This window comes from Miscanthus floridulus, chromosome 17 (genome assembly GCF_019320115.1).
Source record: "Miscanthus floridulus cultivar M001 chromosome 17, ASM1932011v1, whole genome shotgun sequence".
Lineage (NCBI taxonomy): Eukaryota > Viridiplantae > Streptophyta > Magnoliopsida > Poales > Poaceae > Miscanthus > Miscanthus floridulus.
Genome location: NC_089596.1, coordinates 82,818,238 through 82,843,030, shown reverse-complemented (window position 1 = coordinate 82,843,030; position 24,793 = coordinate 82,818,238). Strand labels below are relative to the sequence as shown.

Below are 24,793 nucleotides of genomic sequence, written 5' to 3'. Positions count from 1 at the left end.
ATTATGTACACTTGTCGCGACGTTTGGCCCACGTGCAGGTGTATACAGGGGTTACGTACATGTATATGGACCGTGTTGCCCCTAGTACATGTGCCCTAGGGTTTGACTCAATCGACTGAATCCATCCAGTCCCCACCGCCTCCTCTCTCTCTCTCGCGCGAACCCTAGGCAGTCCGCCTCGGGAGGCGACTGCGACTGGCGGCGACGGCGGCGGCGACTGCTCGAGGCGGCGACGACCACGACTACCGAGGGCCGCGGCGACGACCGCGACTACTGCTCCTCCTCCCCTGCCCCATCTGCTGAGCAGAGGTGACTGCGACCGGCGGCGGCGGCGACTACTGCTCGCGGCGTGTCGACCGCGACTACCGAGGGCACCGGCATCGACCGCGACTACTGCTGCTCCTTCCCCGCCCCATCTGCTGACGAGAGATGGCATCCACAGCTGCCAGTTCAAGTGCTAGCTAGGTTGGTGGTCTCCCACAGATCGATTGCCCCAAATGCAAGATCCAGGTCATTAGGAGAAAGAGCAAGGCTGGCAATATGTATTACACTTGCCCCAATAATTTCCCGGTAATTTGTCTTGATTTTCCTTTGATGTTGGGTTCCATGTTTGTCCAACTACAAATAGTGTTAAGTGGGTTGGGGTTTTGATTGTCAATTGCAGAACGATGACACTTGTATGAACTATTGGTTTGAGGATCAATACCTAGCCTATCTGCGCGCCAATCATCCAGACAAGCTCAGGGATGTGGAAGTGGAAGGTGTACATGGCCCTTTTGTTGATCCTGCGGTTCAAGGAATGTCACAAGAAGTGCCCAAGATTGGGATGATGGACTTGAAGGTTCAAATCATTGACTTGAAGGTTGACATTTTAAAGTTGGAGCAGGAGATGAAAGAATTGAAGAATGGAGGATTGAAGAAGGCTTTTAGCTTAGGCAATGCATTAGTTGCTGTGGTGATGCTAAATCTGTTTGTAAGCCTCTTAGTTGCAGCAGTTTGGAAATGAAGTAGTATGCACCTTGGTTCCAGTAGTTTGGAGTTTAGTGATCTTAGCCTGTAGGTTGTCAAGTGCTACTACTAATTTCTATTTATGGAACTATGTATCTGTGATCAAGGAATGTATGTTTATGTAGGTTCTGTGAATTTATGAATCTGTGAATTTGTGAAACAAACAAGTGGATTTGTATGTGAAATTGTGATGAATCTGTCAATGTGAATCTGTGAATTTTGTAATGATTCAATTGTTGGCAACATATAAGTGAAGGCATTTTTTGAGCATTGGCTGGGGATTTTTGCAAAGGAAACCTGGAGCTGCTCAAGTTGTCTGACAACAGTCTGAATGGAATCATCCAAAGCAGTTTTGGAGGCCTTTCAAGGCTCATAGAACTGGAGATGGGAGGCAATCGTCTGTCTGGTCAGGTCCCGGTTGAGCTTGGTCAGCTTGCTGCCCTTCAGATTGCTCTAAATGTTAGTCACAACATGATGTCTGGTGAGATACCGACGCAGTAGGGAATTTGCACATGCGTACCTGTACTTGGATAGCAATGAGCTTGAAGGTCAAGTTCCTTCCTCATTCAGTGACCTTTCGAGCCCGTTGGAGTGCAACCTGTCTTACAACAATCTTGTCCAGGTTCATCAGCATCATCTTATTCAAGCAAGAAAGCAGCAGCACAGAAGAAGCGCTTTCTCAGGGAGAAGATAATCAACATCGCCTCCATTGTCATTGCTTTGGTTTCATTGGTGCTAACTAATCAACTGGCACACAACAATCTAAGCAGCACAAATGTCATCGTTGACAAGTGGTGCACCTTCCAGATAAACACAGAGAAGCAGCTCAAAAGCAACTAGCAATGGTGCTTGTGGGGGTATTAACCCCTATACCCTTACGGCTAAGCTTGGGCTGGCCCGGATCGATGGGTTCAGTCCACTCGAAAGATGACGTGCGGCCCAGTTAACCTGATCGGAGTCCCGCACAAGGAATCAAGACGGATTTGGCGATCAAGCAGGATCCTGGTCGGTTAGAATAGGAATCCTTATCCGGCCACATATGGCAATTGTAACTGACTAGGATTAGTTTCCAGATCTGTAACCCTGCTCCCCAGACTATATAAGGCGGGCAGGGGACCCCTCTAAAAGATATCTCTCATTGACATACAGCAATACAAATCAGACGCAGGACGTAGGTATTACGCCTTATTGGCGGCCGAACCTGGATAAAACCTCGTGTCTGTCTTGCGTCACCGTCTTGTTTGGGGCTTGCGCATCTGTCTGCCGATAATCTACTACCTTGGGCATACCCCTAGGTAGACTGCCGACCATATTTCGTCGACAGTGCTGCACAGTTGAATGATCAAAATAATCTGCTTTGAAAGCAAAAGTAGAAAACACACTTGACAAGTGGACTGAGGTTCCAGATCTTGGCATTCATCAAGTATTCGGTGCTAACCATAACAGACATCGAGTTCAGGCCCTAGCATACATCAAGTTCAGGGCCTACAATACATCAAGTTCAAGGCCTACAATACATAACATTCAGGAGACAAAAGAAACTATCACATGGTGTTTAAGGCCTATAAGACATCAAGTTCAAGGCCTACAATACATCAAGTTCAAGGCCTACAATACATAAAGTTCAAGGCCTACAATACATAACCTTCATTCTTGTGATCACAACAAATCACATGGTGTTTAAGAAGTCCTTCAGGCTTCTCACAACACTAGCTGCTGAGCAGCAACTTTCTTTTGCTGCTTCTTTTTCTTAGGTGTCTTCTTCTTCTTAGGAGTTTTCTTCTTCTTCTTGGGTGCACCCTTCTTCTTAGGTGTTGTCTTCTTCTTCTTTATTTGTGAAGGTCCAGCACTGTCATCATCTTTCAATTGTTGCCTTTTCCTACAGATGCACACTATGATTACCAAAAACTAGGGAATGTCACAAGAATTGGAAAGAGGCATATAAATTATTTTACCTTTTTTCCTTTGAATTCAGTCCAACTTCACCATCTTCTCCTAGCTCTGGTTGTTTGCAAGTCTTAGAGAAGTGCCCAAAATCTCCACACCTTTTACACCTAACCTTCTTCTTGGTAGTACTTTTCTCAAGGCTTCCTCTAATTCTCACCACTCTCGACCTACCTGCAGCTCTACCTAGCAGAGGAGGGAGAACTTTGAAGCCTAGGTCAACCTATGGCCACTGTGACCTGTCTGGCAATGGCTCAACTCTAGAAGCATATGCAGCCCTAAATCTCTTAATAGAGTAGTACTCATGCACAAAATCTATCTGTTGGAAAGAATCCATGCCAGGGCATGTTTGTATGGTTTTCCTGTGATTTGCCACTCCCTACATGAACAGGAGTGACCTTGCAGGTCAACCATGTGCCTCTTATGGTTGTTCCAGTCATCTATAAGTGTTACTTCAGTTATGCCCTCATCACTTCTTGCAACCTTCACAACTTTGAGGTTTTTGCTTATAGTGTTCAGGTCTTTGATGACATTGGGCAGTATACAATCCTGTATATCCTTACCAATCTGCCTTCTTAAGTACCTCTTTTCCATTATGAGTTCCCTAATCCCATCTATAAGTTCATGCAGCAGAAGTCCTTTCAACTTCTTTATCTGAGCATTGAAACTCTCAGAAACATTATTGGTCAAATAGTCACATTTACTAAGCTCTGAAAATCCACACCTGTACCATATCAAATTGTGATGTTGCTAAAGAAAGTCAATGGCATCTGGGGCAAAATCTGCTATCTTCTGCATGTGCCACCTGAACAGCCCTTCTATGTAACTCCTGGCAGCAGGGTATAGGTGGTCAGTAAACACATTTTCTTGATAGTGCTTCATAAAGTTGCTGTATATGTGCCTCATACACTCTCTGTACTCCACTTCAGGGAACACTACACCCACAGCCTTCTCAAGTCCTTTACAAGCATCAGTACATATGACTAAACCTGTAGGTGAACCCACTGCTCTATGCAGCTGCTGCATGAACCACTTTCAATTGTCTTCTGTTTTAGAATAAAAAACACCATATGCCACATGATATAACCAGCTATGCCCATCCACAGAAGTGCTGATGCCAACTGCCCTCTATATTTACCATGCAATGCAGACGCATCTACACCTATAAATGGCCTACAACCAGCTAAGAAGCCATCGATACATGGCTTCAGGGCTACAAAAATCCTCTTGAAGCGCTTCTTCTTCTTCCCTTCTAACTCTATCTCTATAATGCTTCTAGGAGAACTCATTTCTATCTGTGCTTTCCAATTGAACAATAGCTGAAAACTTTCTGAGTACTTCCCATGAACCTATTGTAGGGCAACCTTCAAACCACACCATGCCTTGGAGTATTTCAGTTTAATGCCATAGTCTCTTTCTAGCTTTTCCTTTGCATCCTTGGCTCCTTTATTTGGGTTCTTCTTGACCCAGTCCGCCAATCTATCTGCACACCAACCTTGACTAGCCATCTTTCCCTCCCTCAGCTTGGTAGTTGGACAATTATGTTCAGCAGGCAATGTTTTAATCTACATAAGAAATTAAGATGAGTATCATATGTATAATCGAAAAAGTTACAAACAGTAATAAAAGGACCACACCAACCTGTATTGTTTTATTATAAAAAATCCTAGATGCATGAATTTTCCATGGGCACCCTTCGGCAGCACAATGTGTAATGAATCTTGTTGGGTCAGTTTGCAACTTAGCTAACTCGAAACCTTTCTTGACAGCGTAATGACGAATAGCTTTCCTGAATATTACTATGTCAGGAAACAATTGTCCCTTGACAATCTTTGGATTTTTAGGATCATGGAGGACATTTATTTCCTGGGGATCTGCATCATCAATTTCTACCTCAAGAGGAGCACCTCATCAGCAACAACATGATTAGCATTATCAACAGATGGTTGGGCACTGTCAGTGTTGGCTGGGTGTGTAGGTGGTACTGAAATGTAGATGTGCTCATCATCAACCCCAACATACTCCTCTTCATTGTCAAAGATGTCTGGCTCCCTATCAGGCTCTACGTTCGACTCATCAGCAGTACAAGGATTGGCATCAGTAGAAGCTTGGGCATTTGAAATGGCATTAGTAGAAGCTTGGGCATTTGGAATAGCATCAGTAGAAGCTTGGGCATTTGGAATGGCAGCAGAAGAAGCATTTGCATTTGAAATGACATCAGAAGCATTTGCATTTGAAATGACAGCAGTAGAAGCATTAGTTGCATTTGGAATGGCATCGGTAGAAGGTTGGACATTTGGAATTGCAGCAGTAGAAGCATTAGTTGCATTTGGAATGGTAGAAGCACAAGCATTTGCATCAAGATTGAAATCAGAAGGGTTGACTGCTCCATCATCAGGTGGAATAACACATAAAGGCTCTATCAACTCATACTCAAATGCATCAGCAACAGCATTATCAAAGACTCCTACCAACAAACAGCAACACATTTCAAACTTATACATGTCAAACAAATCTATCATCTGAATGTCACTGACTAATCTAACATCTTCTTGCACATTCTTGTCAAAGAACCACACATATGCAGACTGGTTAGAGGCCCATTTAACTTCATTCCGCAAGCTTTCCATCAACAAGTCTAAAGAAAACGACCCTATCTCGACATTCCACTTAATCACTGAACCTTTGGTGTAAACTTTTCTACCCAACGCATCTGTTGTATTGAAACCTTCAACTTTAATATCTAGCGAGAAGAGGTCGGTCCTAGCAGGAAGTAAGCAGATCAAGTCAACGAGTTCTACAACAAATTGTAGTAACAACTAGGGTAACCTAACAACTAGCCTATTCGTCGAGGGAAAGTCATGTCAGATCGAAAATACCTCGGTATGCTGTCATCCATTGCTGCAACACTTGAACTGGTAGCTGTGGATGCCATCTCCGGTCAGCAGATGAGGCGGGAAAGGAGCAACAGTAGTCGTGGTCGCCGTGCCGCAAGCAGTAGTCGCCGCCGTCGCCGGTCGTAGTCGCCTCCGCTTAGCAGATGGGGCGGGGGAGGAGCAGCAGTAGTCGCGGTCCACGCCGCGGCCCTCGGTAGTCGCGATCGCCGCCGCATCGAGCAGTCGTCGCAGTCGCCTCCGAGGCGGACTTCCTAGGGTTCGCGTGAGGCAGAGAGGAGGCGGTGGAGACTAGATGGATTCAGTTGATTGAGTCAAACCCTAGGGCACATGTACTGAGGGCAACACGGTCCATACGCATGTATGTAACCCCTGTATACACCTGCACGTGGGCCAAACGTCGCGACAAGTGTATATAATGGTATTTTTCAGATTCCAGTGTAATTATAATAGCACTCTTACAATAAGCTAAATAGTAATAGTATTTCTAAGAGACGCGAGAATTATAATGACACTAATCCAATTAACCCAATAAACAAACAAATGAGACTGAATATCAATTTCATAGAAAGCTGAAAAAAGTTTAGTTATTTTCTGACAGCACCGTGATACAGCCTGTTCGGCTAGTGCTGATACAATCATATAAAATCGTAGATTATTATTATTAATTGGTTTGATATGGGTCAAGCCAAGGGGCTGATACTTTGTTCCCACTGTTAGTCGGGCCCCGCAGCCTTTCTCTCTCTCGCCGAGTCCTCACGGTGGTTCCCCCTCCGGCCCTCCCCCACGCGGCCCCGCCTATCTTAACCGGCGACGTCCTTTCCAATCTCACCATATTGGCCACCATATTCGCCGGCTGGCTCCCCCCATCTCGCCTGAGAACTGAGGCGGCCGCCAGTCGCAGACCTCGGCACCTCCTCATCCCTTTCCCCTAACGCTCACACTCTACGCCGCCGCGTCGTCGGCGTCGCCGCTCTCCATCCTGCTGCTCCCTCTCTACGAACTAGGAAGCCATCCCCGCCTCCGGAAACCGCTCCGAGCCTCCGACACACCCCCAGGCCGCTTCCCTCCCATCCGGCCTTCCTACTTTCTCCACGCTCCGCAACTGTCACCCTCCGCTCCGACGCGGGCGCCGCAGGCCGTTGACGACACCTCGAACCCAACCCGCAACGCGCCCGAAAGGGCAGGGACTCCTTTTCCGTTTCCTTCGCACATCTCCTCGCTTTCCGCGGAGGGAAAACTTTTTCAGTCAATCATCATATATAATTAAAAAAAAATCGACGGACGGCTTTACGCACCCGTTCGGCCCCGAATTTCCCCTCTGCTTCTGGTTCGTCTGACGCATCTGATCCATACCCCCTCCTCGACGCGGATCGAATCGCGAGCGTGTGGCGGCGGCTGTGGTGGTTGATTGGTGGTTAGGGTTGGAGTTCTAGGAGGATGGCGAGCCACGGCGCCGGGGCGGCCGATGGATCTGACGCGCACGCTGAGGTATTGATGTGACTCGACACATGTTTGTGTGTTTTTTGGTTATTGCTATTAGTTTAGCTTATGTTTGGGTTCCAGGTAATCTCCACAGATTATGATGGGTTGGCTTTTGCTGTGGATACGGTCTAATCAGGAGTTGCTAAGCGCTTGATATGTGCTAATTATTTGGTCACGGCGAAAATCTTTTGCTTTGGTTCCAGTTAATCTCCACAGATTATGATGGTTTCGCTTTTGTTGTGGATACGGTCTAATTAGGAGTTGCTAAGCGCTTGATATGTGCTAATTATTTGGTCAGGGAGAAAATCTTTTGCCTGATTGAAATCATGCAATTTACCGTGCCATGTTTTTTTTGGGAAGGGGGTATGTTTAGGCATGCGTTATGTTTATGTTTATAAACTATACTGGTTAAATAATTAATTAAGAGTTGTATTTGTGCCATTTTTACTTCTCCGATGTGTTGTTCTGTTAGTATTTGACATTCATGTGTGCCTTGCTATGCTTCGGTTACTTGTTTGAAGTGTCATGTAGCGTGGAATCTTATGGAAGTCTAGTCATATCATTGTGTTAATGATGATTTTTCACTGGTCGTAATTTGACTACTGTTAACCCCCTCTGAAACGGCCATTTAAATTAGAGAGTATATATACACTGTGAATGACCACTTTATTTGGTAATGGCAGGTCGTCAGTATGGGACAGACAAATCCATCTCCTTATCCTCCTCTATCTTCCAGTCATCATTCATGGTCCTCTGCGACTGGGTCAGCAACAGTTTCATGGAACAATACAGTGGACAAACTTAGCCAAGATACGGTTTACTATGACCCACAACGGGATGTATCGGTCTCAGGAGGAAATCACAATGTAGGAAGTAGTGTGCCTCTTGTTGCCCAGTCGAGTGTGGGGATGACAGATGCAGCTCATTCTCATGTGCCTTACTCTAGTTCAGCCCAACATGTCTATAACCCTGTAGAATATGCCAACTATTATTATAGCTACCCACAAGCGACAAATGATTCTTCTGTTCAGCAAGGAGCAAACCAACATCCAGGTGCAGCTTATCAGCCTCTTACTTCATTTCAAAATTCAGGGTCTTACATTGATCCTACAAGTAACACATATTACAATGCTGGGGGTCATCAGACTGTGCCAGGATATGGAAGCAGCAGCTACTATTATCAGAACAACACATGGAATGGTGGAAGCACAGGGAATAATTTTGCTCAATCATACCAGAACTACTCATCATCTGATACAAATGCACAACAGAGTTCTACTTCAGTGCCTGCCAATTCTTTACCGTATCAGCAGCAGTATAACCAGTGGCCATACTATTACAATCAATCTGTGCCAAGTGCTTCTAGCAATCCAGTTGCTGGGAACAGTACTACAGATAACTTAGCTGTTAACACCCCTTCTGGCTATTCCTATCCTAGTAGCCAGCCACCTCCACCAGGAACAACATCATGGAAAAGTAATTCAGTTGCTTCTGCTGCACCTCCTATGCAGGTATTGTACCTCCCTTTTCACTATAAAATTGCTACTTCATGATATCTGGAGCAACGATTTCTCAGAAATTTTGGGTTGCTTGGGTCTGTTTGCTGTTTCAATTCTTTTTTTCAAGACTATGCAGGAGAACTGTGCATCTAAGAAGAGTTTTTTTTGGGGGTCATTGAACTCACTTTCTGCCATCCATTTTTGACACCTTTTTCTTTTTTTGGTAATTGTAACTCTACCATTAGGTGTTTGTTTCTGTTTGCCATTTTGTTCTGTTGGACTATTAAGTTATACCAAGTTTGACTGAATAAAACCTTACCACATATCGATCACTACAAGTGGTAAACCTCGACAAGTGACAAATGATCGCACCCTTAAATATATATCATTGCTATTCACACCCATTGACTTTTATTTTGTGAGTTGAAAATATCCTTTGTGATGCTGAAAATAACAAGTGTACAAAATGAACAAGCATATGAGAAAGAGCTGTAAAAACAAAATGTGACAAAAATGGATGACAGAATCAAAACCGTGTCAGGCCATCAGCTTAAGGACACAAACCAAATTACCCCGAAGAAGAATCTGGAACAAAAAAAAACACATTGACTATTTGAATTTAGTCAAGTGATATTTTGATAATCAGATAGTGGCTGTTATTAAAAACGCGTTGCTTGTTCAGCACATCACTGATACGACTTGGTATAAATTTCCATCATCTCAGTGCAGCTACCATATCTGACACAAGATTCATGAACTAACACATCCCTTTATGATACTGTATAGGATAGGAAGTTGGCATTTTAAGGTGTTTCTTGTTAACAATGGCAAGTTTGTGGTCTGCTGGTCGATCCTGGGCCCTATGTGCCATCGGGTCATCTACAGCTTTGTTTTTTGTTGCAAAGTCATTAAACTCGGGTGTAAGCGCTTTAAATGGTAAACTCGGGTGCAAGGTTTTTCGCTGCTTTCATAAGTAATGAAATTCGGGTTCGCTCGTTATGGAAAAAATAACACCACTTATTGTTTAGTATAGGAAATCTTTTAATTCATGAATGCTGCAACATACTTGCACATAAATAAAGACGGATATTAGTTGAAGTGGAAGAATGCTTAAAACATAAATAAGATGCAGGTTATCCTGTATTGAGGCAGTAGTCTTAATGTCAAGCTGGCATATGAACTTTTATTTTTCCTAAGAACTTATCCAGTCCAGTGATGGAATTTTAGATAAGATCATTGAGGGGCTAAACTAGAAAAACTTTTTACTATTTTTGTTTGCATTCAATGGCCAGAATCAAAATTTTCTTATGCTATTTGTTTAGTAAGGTAGGGATATGAGTACATCTTGGCTTGGCCTCCAAGAAGTGCCGCCCTTGGCCATGGCCCATTCTTTTCACCAAAAGAGATCAAGTGATCTTCTGAAGTCTTAGAGTAGTCAGTACATGTACCTATTGCTCTCTAGTTTATGGCTTAGGTGCATTTATCAAGCTTACTTTTCATTCTCTTTTTTACATCAATATTATGCATTTTCTGAAGCATAGACTCTACCTTCCATTTCATATGATGATATGTGACAACTCTTATGTGCTCTGTAGCATTTTATTTGCATTTATTCATTAGAAGAACAATCATCTAAATTTCACCACTCTCCAGGTTCCAGGACATCAAAATCAATATGCCAACCAGGCAGAAGGCCATTATAACCAGGGACCAGGTGTCCAATGGTCTCAAAACCATTATGCCTACCAGACACAGCCATATCCTCAGAAGACTAATTCCAATCATCCGCAACTAAGCAACCCTGAAGATCAACAGAAGACTGTAGATTCTAACGGTCCAAGCACAAATCTTTCATCGAACCATGTTTCTGAAAATTTTAAACCAAACTTGCAGGGTTCTGTGACAATGGACAATTCCAGCGAAAGCAAAATACAGGTTCCTATAAATCCTCGAATTGCCCCAGGTTTCTCTATGGTGATGCCAAAGAATGAGAAGAAAAATTCTGGACTTGATTTATCAAAGAAACCTGCCTATGTTAGTGTTTCCATGCCGACGAATGATGCTAAAGCAACTCAAGTTGGTCCTGATGCTGTAATATTCTGCTCTCTTCTTTACATAGGAATTGACACTACATAAAGTAATGAGATTTAAGAAATGCTGGAATTACATTTTGGTTGACTATCATCCTGATTTTCATGATTAAATTTGTATAGTGTCTGTAAGAGTAAATCACTTACTTCTTTGGAAAATAATGATAACAAATTGCAGCTGTGCTTATGTTTATAACTAAACATTCTAGACAAAGAAGATGTGTCGGTACTTGCATATTAACCATGCATTTTTCATTTCTCCTGTTTAGAGATCGATACCCTTTTCACTCCGTAACTATGCTACGAGGAACCTCAATCGTTGCAAGAATGATGCCCAGAGGGCAGCCTGCCGAAGCATAATGGAGGAGGTAAATCTTTACTTTTATTCTTTATTTTTTGCCTTTATTAGTTGCTAGCATGATAGCATCTCCTTGCCGAAAAGGACACCAGCGGCACCTTTGTTTTTAGTCGTGGATGCCCTAGTCCTGACATCTTTTTGTAGTTAACACTTAACAGGATAGGGTTGTTTCAACTGTAATAATAGTTAAATCACTCACTCAAAGTCCGCTTGATCTCTTGCACACACCTCCTGGAGAGTACTAGCGCACACTCTCATGAGATGGAACTACAAAAAAACTGATATAGGGAAGAAATAGAAGTAGTTTTGCAATGTACCCATGCTACTCATGTCCTTTTTCTGATATGTATATCTCACCACTGCTTTAGGACTTCTTAAATACACATATAATGACCCACACCCACTATCTTGTGCATGTGCTATACACAACCACGTCTCAACCAGGAGACTACTACGAATGCATGCAAACTTATGCATCTTTCCTACACGATCCCTACTAATTCTAGCAGTACATGCATGATCTGTGGCTTCCTCCATTTGACACAAGATTCTAGCCAACTAACCACTACTGCATGCATGCATATGAGCCAAACCCCTGCACACAACAAAAGACAACTAGCTGATCATGCACCGCACGCATGACGTCATGATACTTTTGCTGTCGTGTGCACAAACTTTAAATGTGTATAGACTTTAAGCCAAGTTTGTCAATATTAGCTTCCAACATCAGTGACTATGGATGCTACCATTCCAAGGTAAAATAAGACTGATTTCAAATTTCTAGTCAGAGTGTCAGACTTACTCTAGTAATGGGTACAATCCATATGCTGCTGCTTCATTGTTTCTTAGTTCAATTTTCCCTGCTACATAGTTTTGATTTGTTTCGTTGATAAAGAGACTCTGTAATCTCAGTTGCTTTTTTATTTTTTTTCTTTAATTTCAGATCACAAAAAAGGCTTTTGCTGAGGGAACCCTTCTTAGTAAGAACTGGGACACTGAACCACTATTTCCTTTGCCTGAAAGTGTTGTGGGCATGACTGGAACAAGGTGCGTACACTGCTTTTCAACTTTCCTCCCCCGACACAAACTAAGTATCTTGATTGTTTAGACCTTAAACACATTAATTGATGCAACTTTATTGCCTGTTGTTTAAAACTTCAGTACATAGTGGCACAGCCAGCACTAGTGTAATTTACTCCCTCTATTCTGATACCCCGAATCCATGTTGTTCCTTGCATTTTCTTTACTTTGATTTATCAGATACGGAGCAGTCCTGATAATTTCTTGTTTTCTCTCGTCATGTTTCCTATGAAGCAGTGTAAACAATTTAAGTCCCTTCTCGTCAGTATCTACACCAAGGAAACGTGTTAAAAGTAGATGGGAGCCTGTTGTGGATGAAAATGTTACCAATAAGGTGGAACAAATAGCAAAAGGATTGATCAGCAGTAACGTCCACAGTACTTTGGACCCTAAAAATAGAATGGTAAGCATTAATCTGTTGCTCATACTGGTGGAATGGACTTTCATGTTGTTGTTTCTAAGTTTCCACAATGAAATGCTTTTATCACTAGACTTGGTATTCCAAACTTGTTTTTTTGCTCTTCGTAATATTAGCCAAATCCTGTGCAGGGTAGCAGTTGGGATCATGGGAAGTTTCTCCAGTCTCGTGAAGCACTTTCAAATAAAGTCAATCAGAGGCCTGCCAAGAAGCAAAAAATGGGTAGTAATTTGAGTCAAATACAGAATGGAAATGCTTCAAGTGACAGCGAGAAGGAACATGATCTAACCACATATTATGCCAGTGCAACTGCACTAGCAAACTCGCCTGAGGAAAAGAAACGTAGGGAGCATAGATCCAAGCGTTTTGAAAAGAGTAAAGATTCGTCATTAAAATCACAAAATACTTCTGCAAATAGTGATGCTTTGGCTAGTTTGCGTTTAAGAAGGGCAATTTCATCTCTTCGTACTAGAACCTATGAAGAAGGCACTTTGGCTGTTGAGGATATGAATTGGGATGCACTGACAATCAAAGGAACATGTCAGGAAATTGAGAAAGGATATCTACGACTTACAGGAGCACCTGAGCCTGCCAAAGTAACAACACTCACCAATTGTCTTACTCTACTCTAGATTCAAAGGGTCACTGATGTTGACCCATTAAGTTGATCGCTTCTGCTTAATCATTTTACTGTTTGCTTGACTCCTCTGAGTATTTTGTTTGCAGGTAAGGCCAGAAGATGTCCTGGAGAAGGCCCTTGCAATGGTTGAAACATCACAAAAGAATTATCTTTACAAGTGTGATCAGCTAAAATCTATCCGCCAAGATCTTACAGTTCAGAGAATCCAGAATGAACTGACTGTAAAGGTAGTTTTCAACTCTACATGGCATCCTGCACTCTACTATTTAGTAGAGAAATGAACAGTCTATTTTACTTACTACTGTCAATAAATTAAAACATTACTCTCTGTTCCAAACAGAGTTCACATCTCGCTTTTTGAGGAGTCAACTAATCCCAATTTGACCAAATATATACAAAATATTACTATATTTATGATACTGAATAACTGTCATTAAATTAATCATGTAATATATTATTTTCTATAAATCTAGTGAAACTTGAATTTGATAGACTCCTCAAAAAGCAAGATGTGCATTCTTTCTGGGACAGGGGGAGTACACTTGATAATATTCATGCGCTAGAGCATTAGTTCAGTATTCTGCTACGATTTTATAACAATTAGATATCTTATTTTCAGGTTTATGAAACCCATGCCCGATTAGCTATGCAAGCTGGCGATTTACCCGAATTTAACCAGGTAATGATTTCTTTCTATTTGATTAGCATTTTGAAATATTTGTGCAAATGAACTAGAATGTTGATCCTACTACCCATTGTACCCGCTCAATCCCAACTTAGTTTATAGGGAAAATTGTGTTATTGCCCAGCAGTCTAATTGTGATTTTGCCCTTGTTTTTTTTAAGTTTGTGATTTTGCCCTTGCTATTTTGAAATGAATCCTCCGTTTGCCCCTAGTTTGGATGTCCATCAAATGGGCATGGAGTAAATGAATTAAAAAAATACAAAATCTGTAAAAACATAGGGGGAAAGACCAAACTGCCCCTTATGCTTATCTTCAACCTCTTCTTCATCCGAACAAAAGGAAACGCACGCACGGCTTCTCTCACGGGTGACGACTTAGCGGGGGCGCATCGGGAGGCGGGGTCCAATGGCTGCGGCGGCAGAAGCTCGCGGCGCGCGGACCGTGGTGCTCTTTGCGTGGCGTGCGGCGCTCAGGCTGCGGCCGTAGCGGGCGGGGCTGCGGCGCCTGGCGCACAGACCACGGTGCTTGGCGCACGGCGTGCAAGAGGCAGCCGCGTGTCGTCTTCTACTCGTGGGGAGGCAGCACGCTTGTCGTATGCAGCTCGCGGGGAGGCGGCGACCGCATCTCCGCGTCTCCAGGCACCTGTCTCGTGTGGAGGAGGCGGCGGGTCGTATCCATTCTCTTCCCTTCCTGCTGTGTGCAAAACAGAGGACCGAAATTTCTAACCTAAGTCATTAGGGACCCAAATGCCTAACCTAAGCTATTGCTAAGATGCTACCAAAATGTTGCCAAAATTTTGAATATTGAATCCGATTTGAAATAACTGCAAATTGCGCCAAATATATTTGACCATTTTTGTCAAAATACAATATAAATGTCTTATTCCCAATCAGGGGTAAAATCACAAATAGCCACAAAAACCAGGGGCAAAATCACATGGGCATTTTTGTCCTTATATACAAAAGTTAACACAGTTAGGGGAGGATGACGAATAGGGGCAAAGTGATGCTTCGTTTTGAAAACACAGGGGTAAAATCACAAAGTTAAAAAAGCAGGGGCAAAATCACAATTTCAGTACAAAAAAGGGTAGAAATGCAAGAGCCCCTAGTTTATAAATAGCTACAAGGTTTGGTTTTGCTTTTCTATTGGCAATTTCAAATGTTATTATAATAATAGATACAGGGTTGTGTGAACTGGTTTGTCTCTGGTCTTCGTCATTCTGAATTTCTGATCACTGGTACTGCTACTGAATCAGGAAAGCTGAATGCCATTAAAAATTGTTGCTCATAAAACTTACAGTTGCAAAATACAACCCCGAAGGCTAGAAATCTACACTGGTGCTTCATGATTGTCATAGTTCTAACTATTTCTGCTCAATAACTATTGCAGTGCCAGTCACAACTGAAGAGGCTATATGCACAAGGAATCAAGGGTTGCTATTTTGAATTTTCTGCTTACAATTTGCTGTGTGTCATGCTACACTCTAATAATAAACGAGACTTGCTGTCGTCAATGGCAAGGTATTGTGTTGTAAATACTAGATTATCGAATCCCAACTTAGTCATTAATTGGATTGTAATTGATATCTTGTTTTTTATTTCAGCCTATCAAAAGAAGTGGATTGTAATTGATTTTTTTTTATTTCAGCTTATCAAAAGAAGCCAAACAAGATGCAGCAGTTAAGCATGCCCTTGCAGTTCATGCTTCTGTTTTATCTGGCAATTATGTTCTATTTTTCAAGCTATACAAGAAGGCGCCCAATTTGAACTCATGCCTCATGGGTAAAGAACAATATACTAGCTTAAAATGTACTATACTTTTTCTTCTTGGAAGAGGTTTCTGATGTTGTAACCATTCTCATTAACAGATCTATATGTGGAGCGGATGCGCTTTGAAGCTATGAAATGCATGTCTAGGTCATATCGCCCAATTGTACCTGTGGGATATGTTGCACAGATTTTGGGGTTCTTGAGAACAGATACTGAAGGCTGTGCAACCAATGAGGATGATGGATTAGAAGAATGCGAAAAATGGTTGAAAGCGCATGGGGCAGTTCTTTCAGAAGATAACAGTGGGGAATTGCAGATAGATATGAAGGTATCAACCCTCTCAGTTATTTTCTGTGCTATTTAAGTACAGTCAAATCTCATCTAACTATCTAAAGGCGATGGGAGGGTGCTAACGGTTTGGTGAATTTCCAGTTAGGCTAAATAGACCTGTGTTTCCTGAGAAAACACTACACAGCTCCAGTAAGAAGATCTTGATTATGCAAACATGCACCCTCCGATTCTTGGATTCCTGTCAGTTCACAAGAAATATTTAACAGTAGTGTTCCGAGTGTTTTGCTGAAAGTGCTACTAGCTATAACCTGTCCTCATCGATTCAATCTAGTTGCCTTCTATACATTTAACGTGCAAGTTTATTTTTCTTTTTTTGTATATTTCTGCACAGGCTTCGTCTTCTACACTTTACATGCCAGAGCCAGAGGACGCGGTTGCACATGGTGATGCATCACTTGCTGTTGATGACTTTTTGGCACGGACTGACGGACATGTTAAAAGGTGCAGCAGCAATGGACCAACGGTGGATACTCCATAGTAGTATTGGTGCTGCTGTGGCGGTCATGCTGAGGTGTGGACTGTGGACGCACTGCACTTGCTGCTGTGGCAGTCGTGCTGAGGTGTGGACGCACTCCACTTCTCCCGTAACAGGGGCATGAAATGGAGCTGCCCAACGAAGCTCGCGGAGCAAGAGTCGGAACAACTGAACAAGGATGCGGTCATCTGGTTCTGGCATTTGCTCTAACTGACCTTCGTTGTGGCCATCGGGTTCTGGCATTTACTCAAATTGATCCAGTCATCCAGAGTTGCACCGCGATGACCTTCGTTAAGAAGGCAGATAAGAAAGCAGCATTACCCGGACCTGAGCAAGTTTTTGTGTCGTGGTGGTGCTGTATCATTGGTTTACTCACCCCTAACTTGGCATTAAGTGTAGAAATATTTGAAAAGCAACGACAGCTTTGAAGCATACATGTATGTTTTCCGGGGCCCCGTTTTCTGGCTGCCCCTTTGTCTGTGAAGATTGTAAATTATTTTTTTCTAGCACATAAATTTGTTTTCCTATCCTATAGAAATATATACGTTAATACCCTTATAATCTCTCGAGCCAAACTGCATTCTGATACTAAATATTTCGTACATACTGTGATAGACTGAAATATCTTGTTATACATTCTGATTTTGCCTGCCGAGTGCCGAATAGGTCAAGTTCTTGTGTTTTTTCTAGTAAGATAAAACTGGCCAATGTTACAATAGCCGGCCAAGCCGTCCTGAATCCTGGTTTTTTTTTTTTTTTGATGAGATAGTGTTAAGGCCAGGCGAGCAGCGCAAGCAGACAAGCACCTTGGCAGTTGGCACGGTGAGCTGCACGCTCCCCGCCTGGCCAAATGTTGCTGCGGCCGGGACGTGCGGGGGAGAACGCACCCACGCAATAAACCTCGTACTGCTTGTCCCGCCACCCGAGGCCCGGGGAAACACCCCGACTCCACGCCGCTGCCGTAGGTGACTCCCGACTCCGATTACGCCGCCACTGCCTGGTGCTTGCGCCAATCCAGGTACGCTGCCTCCATCTCCTCCTCCTCCTCCCCCTTCTCATCATCCCGTTTTCCCTGCAAATCCAAGGTGTGTCTCGTCATTGCCTCCCCATCTCCCCCTGTCCCCCTCCTGACCCATCCCCTTCTTGCTAGGGTTTTGAGTTTTCTACAAGCACAGGTGCTTGGCTAGGGGCGATTCGTCGGAGGCCTCACCAGTTGCATCTCTCCACCCTCGTCCCCTTCCCCTCCACCGACTGCTAGCCTACTGAACCAACCATTAGAGATGGTTTTGTGAGTTCTTGATATGTTCTTGGACGCGTTGTGCTCCAAGGTGAACAAAACTCACTTCGGAATCTGCACCTTCAAGGTGAAGAAAACTGAATTACTAGCACTACATCCCTCTGTGCATCCAAGTGCTCTTTTTTGTTTATATATGTACTTGCTTGATCCTCTGGTATTTAGTACTTTACTGTTATTTGTTCCTTGGATATTAGTCTTAACAAACCACCCAACATTGATGGTTTGCTCATTTGACAAAGCAAAATACATACTGTGTGGTAACAGCTACTTCCCTTTATTAGTTCTGTGAATGTGTCATTTTCCACCTGCAGTAATCCAAATTTTGTCTACTATAATGTTTTTGTGAATGTATCATTTATCTTATTTCGCCCTTGGGGATATCCTGTACACATGTTATGCACTTATGCTTCTTGTGCCACAATCTTTCATATTGTAAGTGTTGAGCATTGTATTTTTCTAATTAAATCTTTTGGCCAGTTGTAATTGTATGAACATGATGTGTATGCACTTACGCCGTTCAAAATAAACCCCGATATATGACCTATATGTAGTTTGATCCAGGCAGCATGTATGTGCATTTTGTCGTATAAACTATTTGAATTATTGACACAGCTCTAAGCTATTCGTTCGTTGAGAAGAAAATAAATACAGTAATAAAACATCGACAGCAACACTGCGGTGTTTCTTGCCACGGAACCATTCCATGTCAATACAAGTCATCCCAAATAATTAACTTCAGCGGTGGTTTAAACCCTCACGGTGGAAGGGGATTGGGTGGGAGGGAGGGATCAACACAATCCTTCCTTGGGTCATTTCTCTAGAACGTAACCCCCACATGCCAAACGAAGCCTTAAGGGTTTTTTTCTCTCTCTAGCTGATTGTAATGTTGATGCAAGGGGGTCAGGTCAATCCTTTTTTTCCTATAAAAAACAGTAGATGTGCAACATTGCTTAATGCTAGCATTATATTATCTGCTTGGTACTGATGGGTGCTAGGTAACCAGCAACCTGAAGTCTGCAATCAGTTGCTGCTGGGTTATTGACACATTGGATGTTGAGCATAAATGTACAAATCAGAACTTTAGCAGGTTGTAGGGCGAAACTTTGCCCCTGTTGATGCCATCAGGTTAATAAATTTCTCTGTATCTATCAGATACCACAGCTAAGGAAAATTCACAAATTTACCATTTTTAGGTAGAGCTTATATTTTTCTTACTTATCCTCACATTTCCCAGTTGCACTTTGAAATTGCAATGCGCTTTGTAATTCACTGTATCAAGAATAGTCAGATGGTAATTCACTACGGAGATACACGATAAATTGAACCGTGTTCCGTTTCTACCATTGAACAATCTGATGAAATCTCTCTGGTTTCTATTCAGGGCTTGAAGAAGACACTACTGCTGCAACCATGAGCACCATGAAGTTTTGCCGTGAGTGGTATGCACCCTTCTACATCGATCATCTTCCTCTCTCATGCATTAGATTGATCATACAGTTACTTGATGATGGATGGACATGCAGCAACAACATCCTGTACCCCAAGGAGGACAGAGACAGGCGCACCCTATTCTTCGCATGTCGCAACTGCGAGCACCAGGTACAACTCGTCAACCTCTATCCTTGTTCCACCAACAAATCCAATCCAATCTTCTTGCTGTACCCCTCATCAGTGCATCACTACAAGAATGGTGTTTGGGCACAGCACTTGGATGATGGGGTTCGAATGAGCACTAAAATGCTTATGGGATGGGGTTGTTCCCTTTTTTTCCCTAATTCCAAGATTTTGGTAGGGTCATGGCAATGCTGTGTGCCCTTCATTTCCACCTTTGGCTACTTAATTCCCTCATTTATGTCATGTATGCATAGCATAGACATAACTGTAACAGGAATACAATTATCCTGTCCACACCCAAAAATACTACACTTGTCCTACAGTGTTAGTTGTGTCTGTATTTAATGAATGGTGAATTGAATAATTTGGCATCCAAGTTAACAGTACTATTCCTGGTCCGATTCAGGAGGTCTCTGACAATAACTGCGTCTATCGGAATGAGGTGCACCACACTGCTGGGGAGCGAACGCAGGTCTTGCAGGATGTAGCTTCTGACCCAACTCTTCCCAGAACCAAGACTGTCCGCTGCACTGTCTGTGGGCATGGAGAGGCTGTTTTCTTCCAGGTTTTTTTTCTTGTTCTGCCTTGTCGCATTTTCATGGGTTGCATTTTCATGTGATATTGTTATGCATTCTGAATGACTTGTTAAACAAAATAGTATGCCAAAATTCTGCACCTTGTTAATGTTGACGTTGGAATTAATGCATCCCCCTTTTTTTGGCAGTATCTCTCCTATATGTTGAGGCCTGCATCTATATCCCTGACATGAACATGGCCTAATTGACAAGTCAGGAGTCAGTTCCCAAGAAAATGTGGCCTTATATTATTGTTTTGTGCCAGAATAAGGGTCCTCTTTTGTGCAGTAATACTACTAAATGCCATTAGAGGCGCAGAGCATATCACTTTGCATGTCTCTTTCTTTATTCTTCAAAATTACCGCATCTGCAGTTAAGCGATATTTATATTTCAATAGTTGCAATTGATGGCACTGATCCTGCTTAAATGTTTTGAGACAATCTTAAGCCCAGTGCTGTTTTTATCATTTGCAGGCCACGGCAAGAGGGGAGGAGGGGATGACCCTGTTCTTTGTGTGCTGCAGCCCAGATTGTGGTAATCGGTGGAGGGAATGATGCGATTAAATTTTAGCTCTAATAGTTGTTCCAGCATAGCTTGGAACTGAACTTGTTTTGTGATTTTCTTGGAACTATGTATTTCGACGTCCTGGCGTATCTTAAGAATAATGAGAGAATGTTTTTCCAATATTTTACTTATTCTATATGTGATATGTCATATTTAGCTGCACTACATAATCGCATATGTCTGCTATAAGTATATTGTGCTTGTACTTTAGGCCACTGCATAGCTGCGATTTGACCCTGGGTCTTTAGACAAGGTTGTTGCACGCCTGTGCCAGCAAAGATTTTGTTCTGACATATTTATAACAGAATATGGTAGCAACTTCGACATGGGGAGCACGTCTCGCACGAACAAGAGCTTGTTTCTTGTTTGTATTAGTACTAGTAGTTGTTGTTAGTGGCTTGAAACTGAATCATCCAACCTGTGTTGTCAATCCGCAACCAGCAATGCCAAAAGAAAAGTTGGACAGTGACGCACTACCAATGCAAAGCAATATGTGTCCCAGCCATTCCACATGCTCAGCTAGTCAGCTAGTTTTCCTGCCTCAATCATGCCAGTGTGTGTACGGAGTATATGTGTGACCATAGTTTACCATGAGACAATGCTCGTATCTGACCAAGACTCTACACGCATGTAAAGGTATGCAGCAAAGCATTGCAGGAATTCAAAAGATATAGGACAAGGTAGGCAGGAAAGTAGAACAAGTCAAATGTGCCAAAGTGACGAAGACGGCTCACCACAAAATATGTAGCCGAAACAGGGGGAGTTGCTGCTGATTGCATTGCAAGCAAGAAAACTTCTTGAACATGGTGGTATAAGTTAAGTAATCTTTGTTTCATCAGTAAAATAGTAAAATCTACGTTCGCTTGGCTCATAAGTCATAGCTGAAAGTACCGTTGGCTGATTTGTTGCGAGAGAAAAATATTATTCGCTGGCTGAAAAAGTACAGCTTATAAGCCAAGCGAACAGGCCACGACAAAACGATCTCACATCCCATCGGTACATACAACACTGTGAGCTGTGTCCTGGCATTTGAAGTATGATCAAGATCACAGGGAGTGAAGATCAAACGGACGTGGCATGGAGACTCTTGTGAATCGCTGCATCTCTTCATAGCTCGAATTCCTCTTCTCGGAGCACCATCTCTGCGGCCTCTTCTTCATCTTCATCGAGAGAGAAGCAGTGGCTCTTCTCGGCCGGCCTGAATGTGTAGAACATGAACAGGTAGAACGCCAGGGTGGCCATCTCTTCTGCCAAGATGCTCACCCACCGGTACTTGTAGCTGGCAACTGTCTTGAGCGCATACACGACGATCCTAGTGAAGTACAGGTACCCAATCACCACGACGTAGAACTGCCGGAAGAGGGTGAGCTTGGAGAGATTCCGTGCCGCCTTGCCGTCGGTCTTGGACGTCTCCCTGAGCGACCGGATGGACCACACAACCGGGAAGAGCACCGCGCAGCAGCAGGCGACATCCACGAAGAGCAAGATCTGATTCCATGTCACCCACCCCTGCATGAAGGGCCCGGTCTCCCCAATGACCGCGGCGGCGATGTTCGCGGTGACCTGGAGCGGGATCACGGCCATGAGCACCTTCTTCTCCCGGTCCTGCAGGACCGGCTTCAAGAAGGACCACCCAGTGCCGACCAGCGCGATCACCGCGAAGAGGATGACACCCTTCACGAGCTGGAAGAGGTAGAAGGCCACATCCCATCCGTGCGGCGTCCCGGTGACGCGGATGTAGTGCTGGTCCTCGGCCGCGGAGAGGCAGTAGAGCAGGCGCGCGACGAGGAGGCCCAACATGAGGTGGTGGATCTGGTGCGCGGAGACGCGGTCGCGGGAGAGGGTGAGGTACCCCCAGGCGGCCAGGAACGCAGCGTAGCAGAAGGCGAAGAAGCCGTAGATGGCGGGCAGGGGCGCCTGGCCGACGGGGAGGTAGTCCTTGGAGCCGTCGGCGTTGACGTTGTACATCTCGGTGCGGACGGTCATGGAGACGAGCGCCTCCGGGGCGCAGTTGGCGAAGAAGAGGGTGTACTCGTCGGGGCGGGTGACCGGGAAGGACTTGTTGTAGTGGCCGCCCTTCAGGTTTTTGAAGGTGAAGAGCTTCTTCACGTAGGGGCTGTTGAGCACGCACCCGGCAGAGACAGAGCCGCCGTCGGGGTCCTCGCCGCCGCCGTTGGTCGCCGCGGCGCGCTTCTCCCGCGTGGGCCCCTCCTGCGCCTCGTCGATGGCGTGGAGGAGGGACTCGTCGGAGAGGAGGAAGAACCCGAGCTGCCCGTTGTCCGGCCGCACGACGGGGGAGGAGACGGCGGCGCCAGAGACGATGATCCGGACCGCGCCGGGCTTGGAGAAACCGAACTTTTCGAACATGATGGACGAGCGCGGGTCCTCCCTGAAGGACTCCTTCTTGATCTCGGCCGCCACGGGGAGCGCCAGGGCTCCCGCGACGGCGACGACGAACAGAAGAAGGCGGCGCGCCGGCGCGGCCATGGAGGAAGCGGTGGCCGCGGCAAGATCTGTGGGGACGGCGGCGGGGGGCGGATGATGAGGGCGAAATGAGTGGGAATGTGTCGGTTACGGATGAAGCGTCGGAATCGGAAGGGTCATTTTGTGGTAGGTGTGGACGTGAGGTGGTTCGGATGCGCTTTGAGATTGGCGCCGGTCTGGTGGTATTTGACACTTTTGACTTCGTTCGTCGGGCTGGTTGGTGTTTGGCAGCTGACCGGAAACTGGAAAGGAGAGTGACCTGCGTCGGCGTCGTCCACCTCCGGCTGGGCTACCAAGTACCAACAATCTCTGGGCATTTCAAAATGGGACATCTAACATTCGATTAGATCGAATTTTCTTCTGTTTTTGATAAGTTTTAGTTACCGGAAAACAAAATCCGATTGGGCCCAAAGAAAACATGTGGTCCTAAGAAAACATAAGGCGGCGCATCGATACTTATAGGATAACAAAAACTACACCATGAGATATCTCATAAATCCTCCATGTACATAAATAGAATAATAGAAAACTAAGTAAAACAAAATAATAAAAATAAGGAGAATGAAAATTAAGAGAAAAATATAAATAAAAATTAGTGTAACAAAGGAAAAGTAGAAAAAGGAAAAAGAAATAGAGAAAAAAATAAAGGAATTCTAACGACTCCAAGAGCCTCTTTAAATCCTTCTTCACCGATAAATAAAATAGATTTTGGTGAAAAAATGACTTTTAGTTAGATCTCCAAATATTGCCATCCTATATTACAAATTTCTTGCTAGCTAAGAGCATCCCCAATAGTCTTTTTAAAATTTACTCACTAAATCATCATTTGAAGAGTCATTTGAGAAAAATCATTTTTTTATATCTTTGTAGCCTCCAATAATAGCTATTCTATATCTTGCGCGCACTTTAGAGAGTCATCGTTATTCTCCATCTTTGATTAGCCAGAAATCCGGAATAAAGAATGGAGATCCAGTTACAAAAGGTTGTTGCAGAGTATTTTTTTATCAAAATCTTTACTCCTATAAATTAGGGAGAATATAAAGGGTTTTTTTGGAGTTGCTTTAAAAATGAAGAGCGGAGTTTGATTATCTAAAGTGTGCAAAATATATAAAGAAGTCGTTGAATGGTGAAAAAAATATAGAGAACATTTTTTTTTTGAATGGCTCTTCAGATGATGGTTTAGAAATTATGAGTCTAAGAAACACTATTGGAGATGTTATACTGTGTATAAAGTATGCAGTGGGCCTTCGTGACCACGCCTTAGTTGGAGGCCTGGTTTTAAGACAAAACGGGGCTAGATCAAATATCTGGATCGAATCAACATATAGGAAAATAGATGAGAATAAGAGAGTCGGGTGACACCTGTCTGGTTGGTCAAGAAGATTAGAGTTTCGGCAGTGCTAGAGTTTGGATGTCCGCGTCTACGCTCGGTTTCACATGCCCCGCACGAGGGCCCGCGCTTTCCTTAACGTCACCGACATTGAGAAGAGGGGAATGGGGCAGCGCCCACATGAGCCTCTGGTTCGAATGTCCAGCCGACACCGGGAGGAGAAAGAGACACCA

At 43.8% G+C, this 24,793-nt stretch overlaps 4 protein-coding genes and 1 pseudogene across 7 annotated transcripts; 2 read left to right on the top strand and 3 right to left on the bottom strand.

The window, feature by feature from the left end:
* Positions 1-2,709: 2,709 nt before the first annotated feature.
* On the bottom strand, positions 2,710-3,978 carry LOC136515881 (uncharacterized). The gene is made up of 4 exons (XM_066509345.1): positions 3,758-3,978; positions 3,364-3,676; positions 3,192-3,271; positions 2,710-2,887 (listed from the first exon to the last, which is right to left on the bottom strand). Exons 1-4 carry the CDS (start codon positions 3,976-3,978, stop codon positions 2,710-2,712), a joined length of 792 nt encoding a protein of 263 aa, XP_066365442.1.
* A 164-nt stretch (positions 3,979-4,142) lies between these two features.
* Positions 4,143-5,887, bottom strand: LOC136515880 (uncharacterized; annotated as a pseudogene).
* A 705-nt stretch (positions 5,888-6,592) lies between these two features.
* Positions 6,593-17,222, top strand: LOC136518760 (SAC3 family protein A-like). 2 transcript variants are annotated; one of them, XM_066512450.1, is made up of 13 exons: positions 6,593-7,337; positions 8,015-8,842; positions 10,484-10,921; positions 11,190-11,288; positions 12,222-12,325; positions 12,593-12,761; positions 12,908-13,372; positions 13,503-13,643; positions 14,036-14,095; positions 15,490-15,620; positions 15,748-15,881; positions 15,968-16,197; positions 16,552-17,222. In XM_066512450.1, the coding sequence occupies exons 1-13, from the start codon at positions 7,287-7,289 to the stop codon at positions 16,696-16,698; spliced, it is 2,997 nt and encodes a 998-aa protein (XP_066368547.1). In that variant the 5' UTR covers positions 6,593-7,286; the 3' UTR covers positions 16,699-17,222. The 2 variants fall into 2 exon arrangements, with proteins under 2 accessions (XP_066368547.1, XP_066368548.1); XM_066512451.1 differs by having other exon boundaries at positions 6,594-7,337; positions 12,596-12,761.
* A 137-nt stretch (positions 17,223-17,359) lies between these two features.
* On the top strand, positions 17,360-20,882 carry LOC136518762 (DNA-directed RNA polymerases II, IV and V subunit 9A-like). 3 transcript variants are annotated; one of them, XR_010774606.1, is made up of 6 exons: positions 17,360-17,713; positions 19,374-19,431; positions 19,516-19,591; positions 20,013-20,171; positions 20,331-20,553; positions 20,656-20,882. XR_010774606.1 is itself a non-coding variant. In XM_066512453.1 (6 exons), the coding sequence occupies exons 3-6, from the start codon at positions 19,403-19,405 to the stop codon at positions 20,734-20,736; spliced, it is 345 nt and encodes a 114-aa protein (XP_066368550.1). In that variant the 5' UTR covers positions 17,360-17,713; positions 17,846-18,059; positions 19,374-19,402; the 3' UTR covers positions 20,737-20,882. The 3 variants fall into 3 exon arrangements, 2 of the variants coding, with proteins under 2 accessions (XP_066368550.1, XP_066368549.1); XM_066512453.1 differs by lacking the exon at positions 20,331-20,553 and adding an exon at positions 17,846-18,059; XM_066512452.1 differs by lacking the exon at positions 20,331-20,553 and having other exon boundaries at positions 17,388-17,713.
* Positions 20,883-21,548: 666 nt separating this feature from the next.
* Positions 21,549-23,372, bottom strand: LOC136516600 (protein CANDIDATE G-PROTEIN COUPLED RECEPTOR 7-like). Its single transcript, XM_066510038.1, has one exon. The coding sequence runs from the start codon at positions 23,231-23,233 to the stop codon at positions 21,854-21,856; it is 1,380 nt and encodes a 459-aa protein (XP_066366135.1). The 5' UTR covers positions 23,234-23,372; the 3' UTR covers positions 21,549-21,853.
* Between the last annotated feature and the right edge of the window lie 1,421 nt (positions 23,373-24,793).

Excerpts from the sequence above, each read along its gene's own strand:
- LOC136515881 (XM_066509345.1), bottom strand. The coding sequence starts at position 3,978 with ATGCAGCAGCTGCATAGAGCAGTGGGTTCACCTACAGGTTTAGTCATA. Across the intron at positions 3,677-3,757 it reads TACATAGAAGGGCTGTTCAG|GTGTGGATTTTCAGAGCTTA; the intron begins GTGGCACATGCA and ends GATATGGTACAG. Across the intron at positions 2,888-3,191 it reads GTTGAGCCATTGCCAGACAG|GAAAAGGCAACAATTGAAAG; the intron begins GTCACAGTGGCC and ends GTGCATCTGTAG.
- LOC136518760 (XM_066512450.1), top strand. The coding sequence starts at position 7,287 with ATGGCGAGCCACGGCGCCGGGGCGGCCGATGGATCTGACGCGCACGCT. Across the intron at positions 11,289-12,221 it reads GCCGAAGCATAATGGAGGAG|ATCACAAAAAAGGCTTTTGC; the intron begins GTAAATCTTTAC and ends CTTTAATTTCAG. Across the intron at positions 16,198-16,551 it reads AATTGCAGATAGATATGAAG|GCTTCGTCTTCTACACTTTA; the intron begins GTATCAACCCTC and ends ATTTCTGCACAG.
- LOC136518762 (XM_066512453.1), top strand. The coding sequence starts at position 19,403 with ATGAGCACCATGAAGTTTTGCCGTGAGTG. Across the intron at positions 19,592-20,012 it reads GTCGCAACTGCGAGCACCAG|GAGGTCTCTGACAATAACTG; the intron begins GTACAACTCGTC and ends GGTCCGATTCAG. Across the intron at positions 20,172-20,655 it reads GAGAGGCTGTTTTCTTCCAG|GCCACGGCAAGAGGGGAGGA; the intron begins GTTTTTTTTCTT and ends TATCATTTGCAG.
- LOC136516600 (XM_066510038.1), bottom strand. The coding sequence starts at position 23,233 with ATGGCCGCGCCGGCGCGCCGCCTTCTTCTGTTCGTCGTCGCCGTCGCG.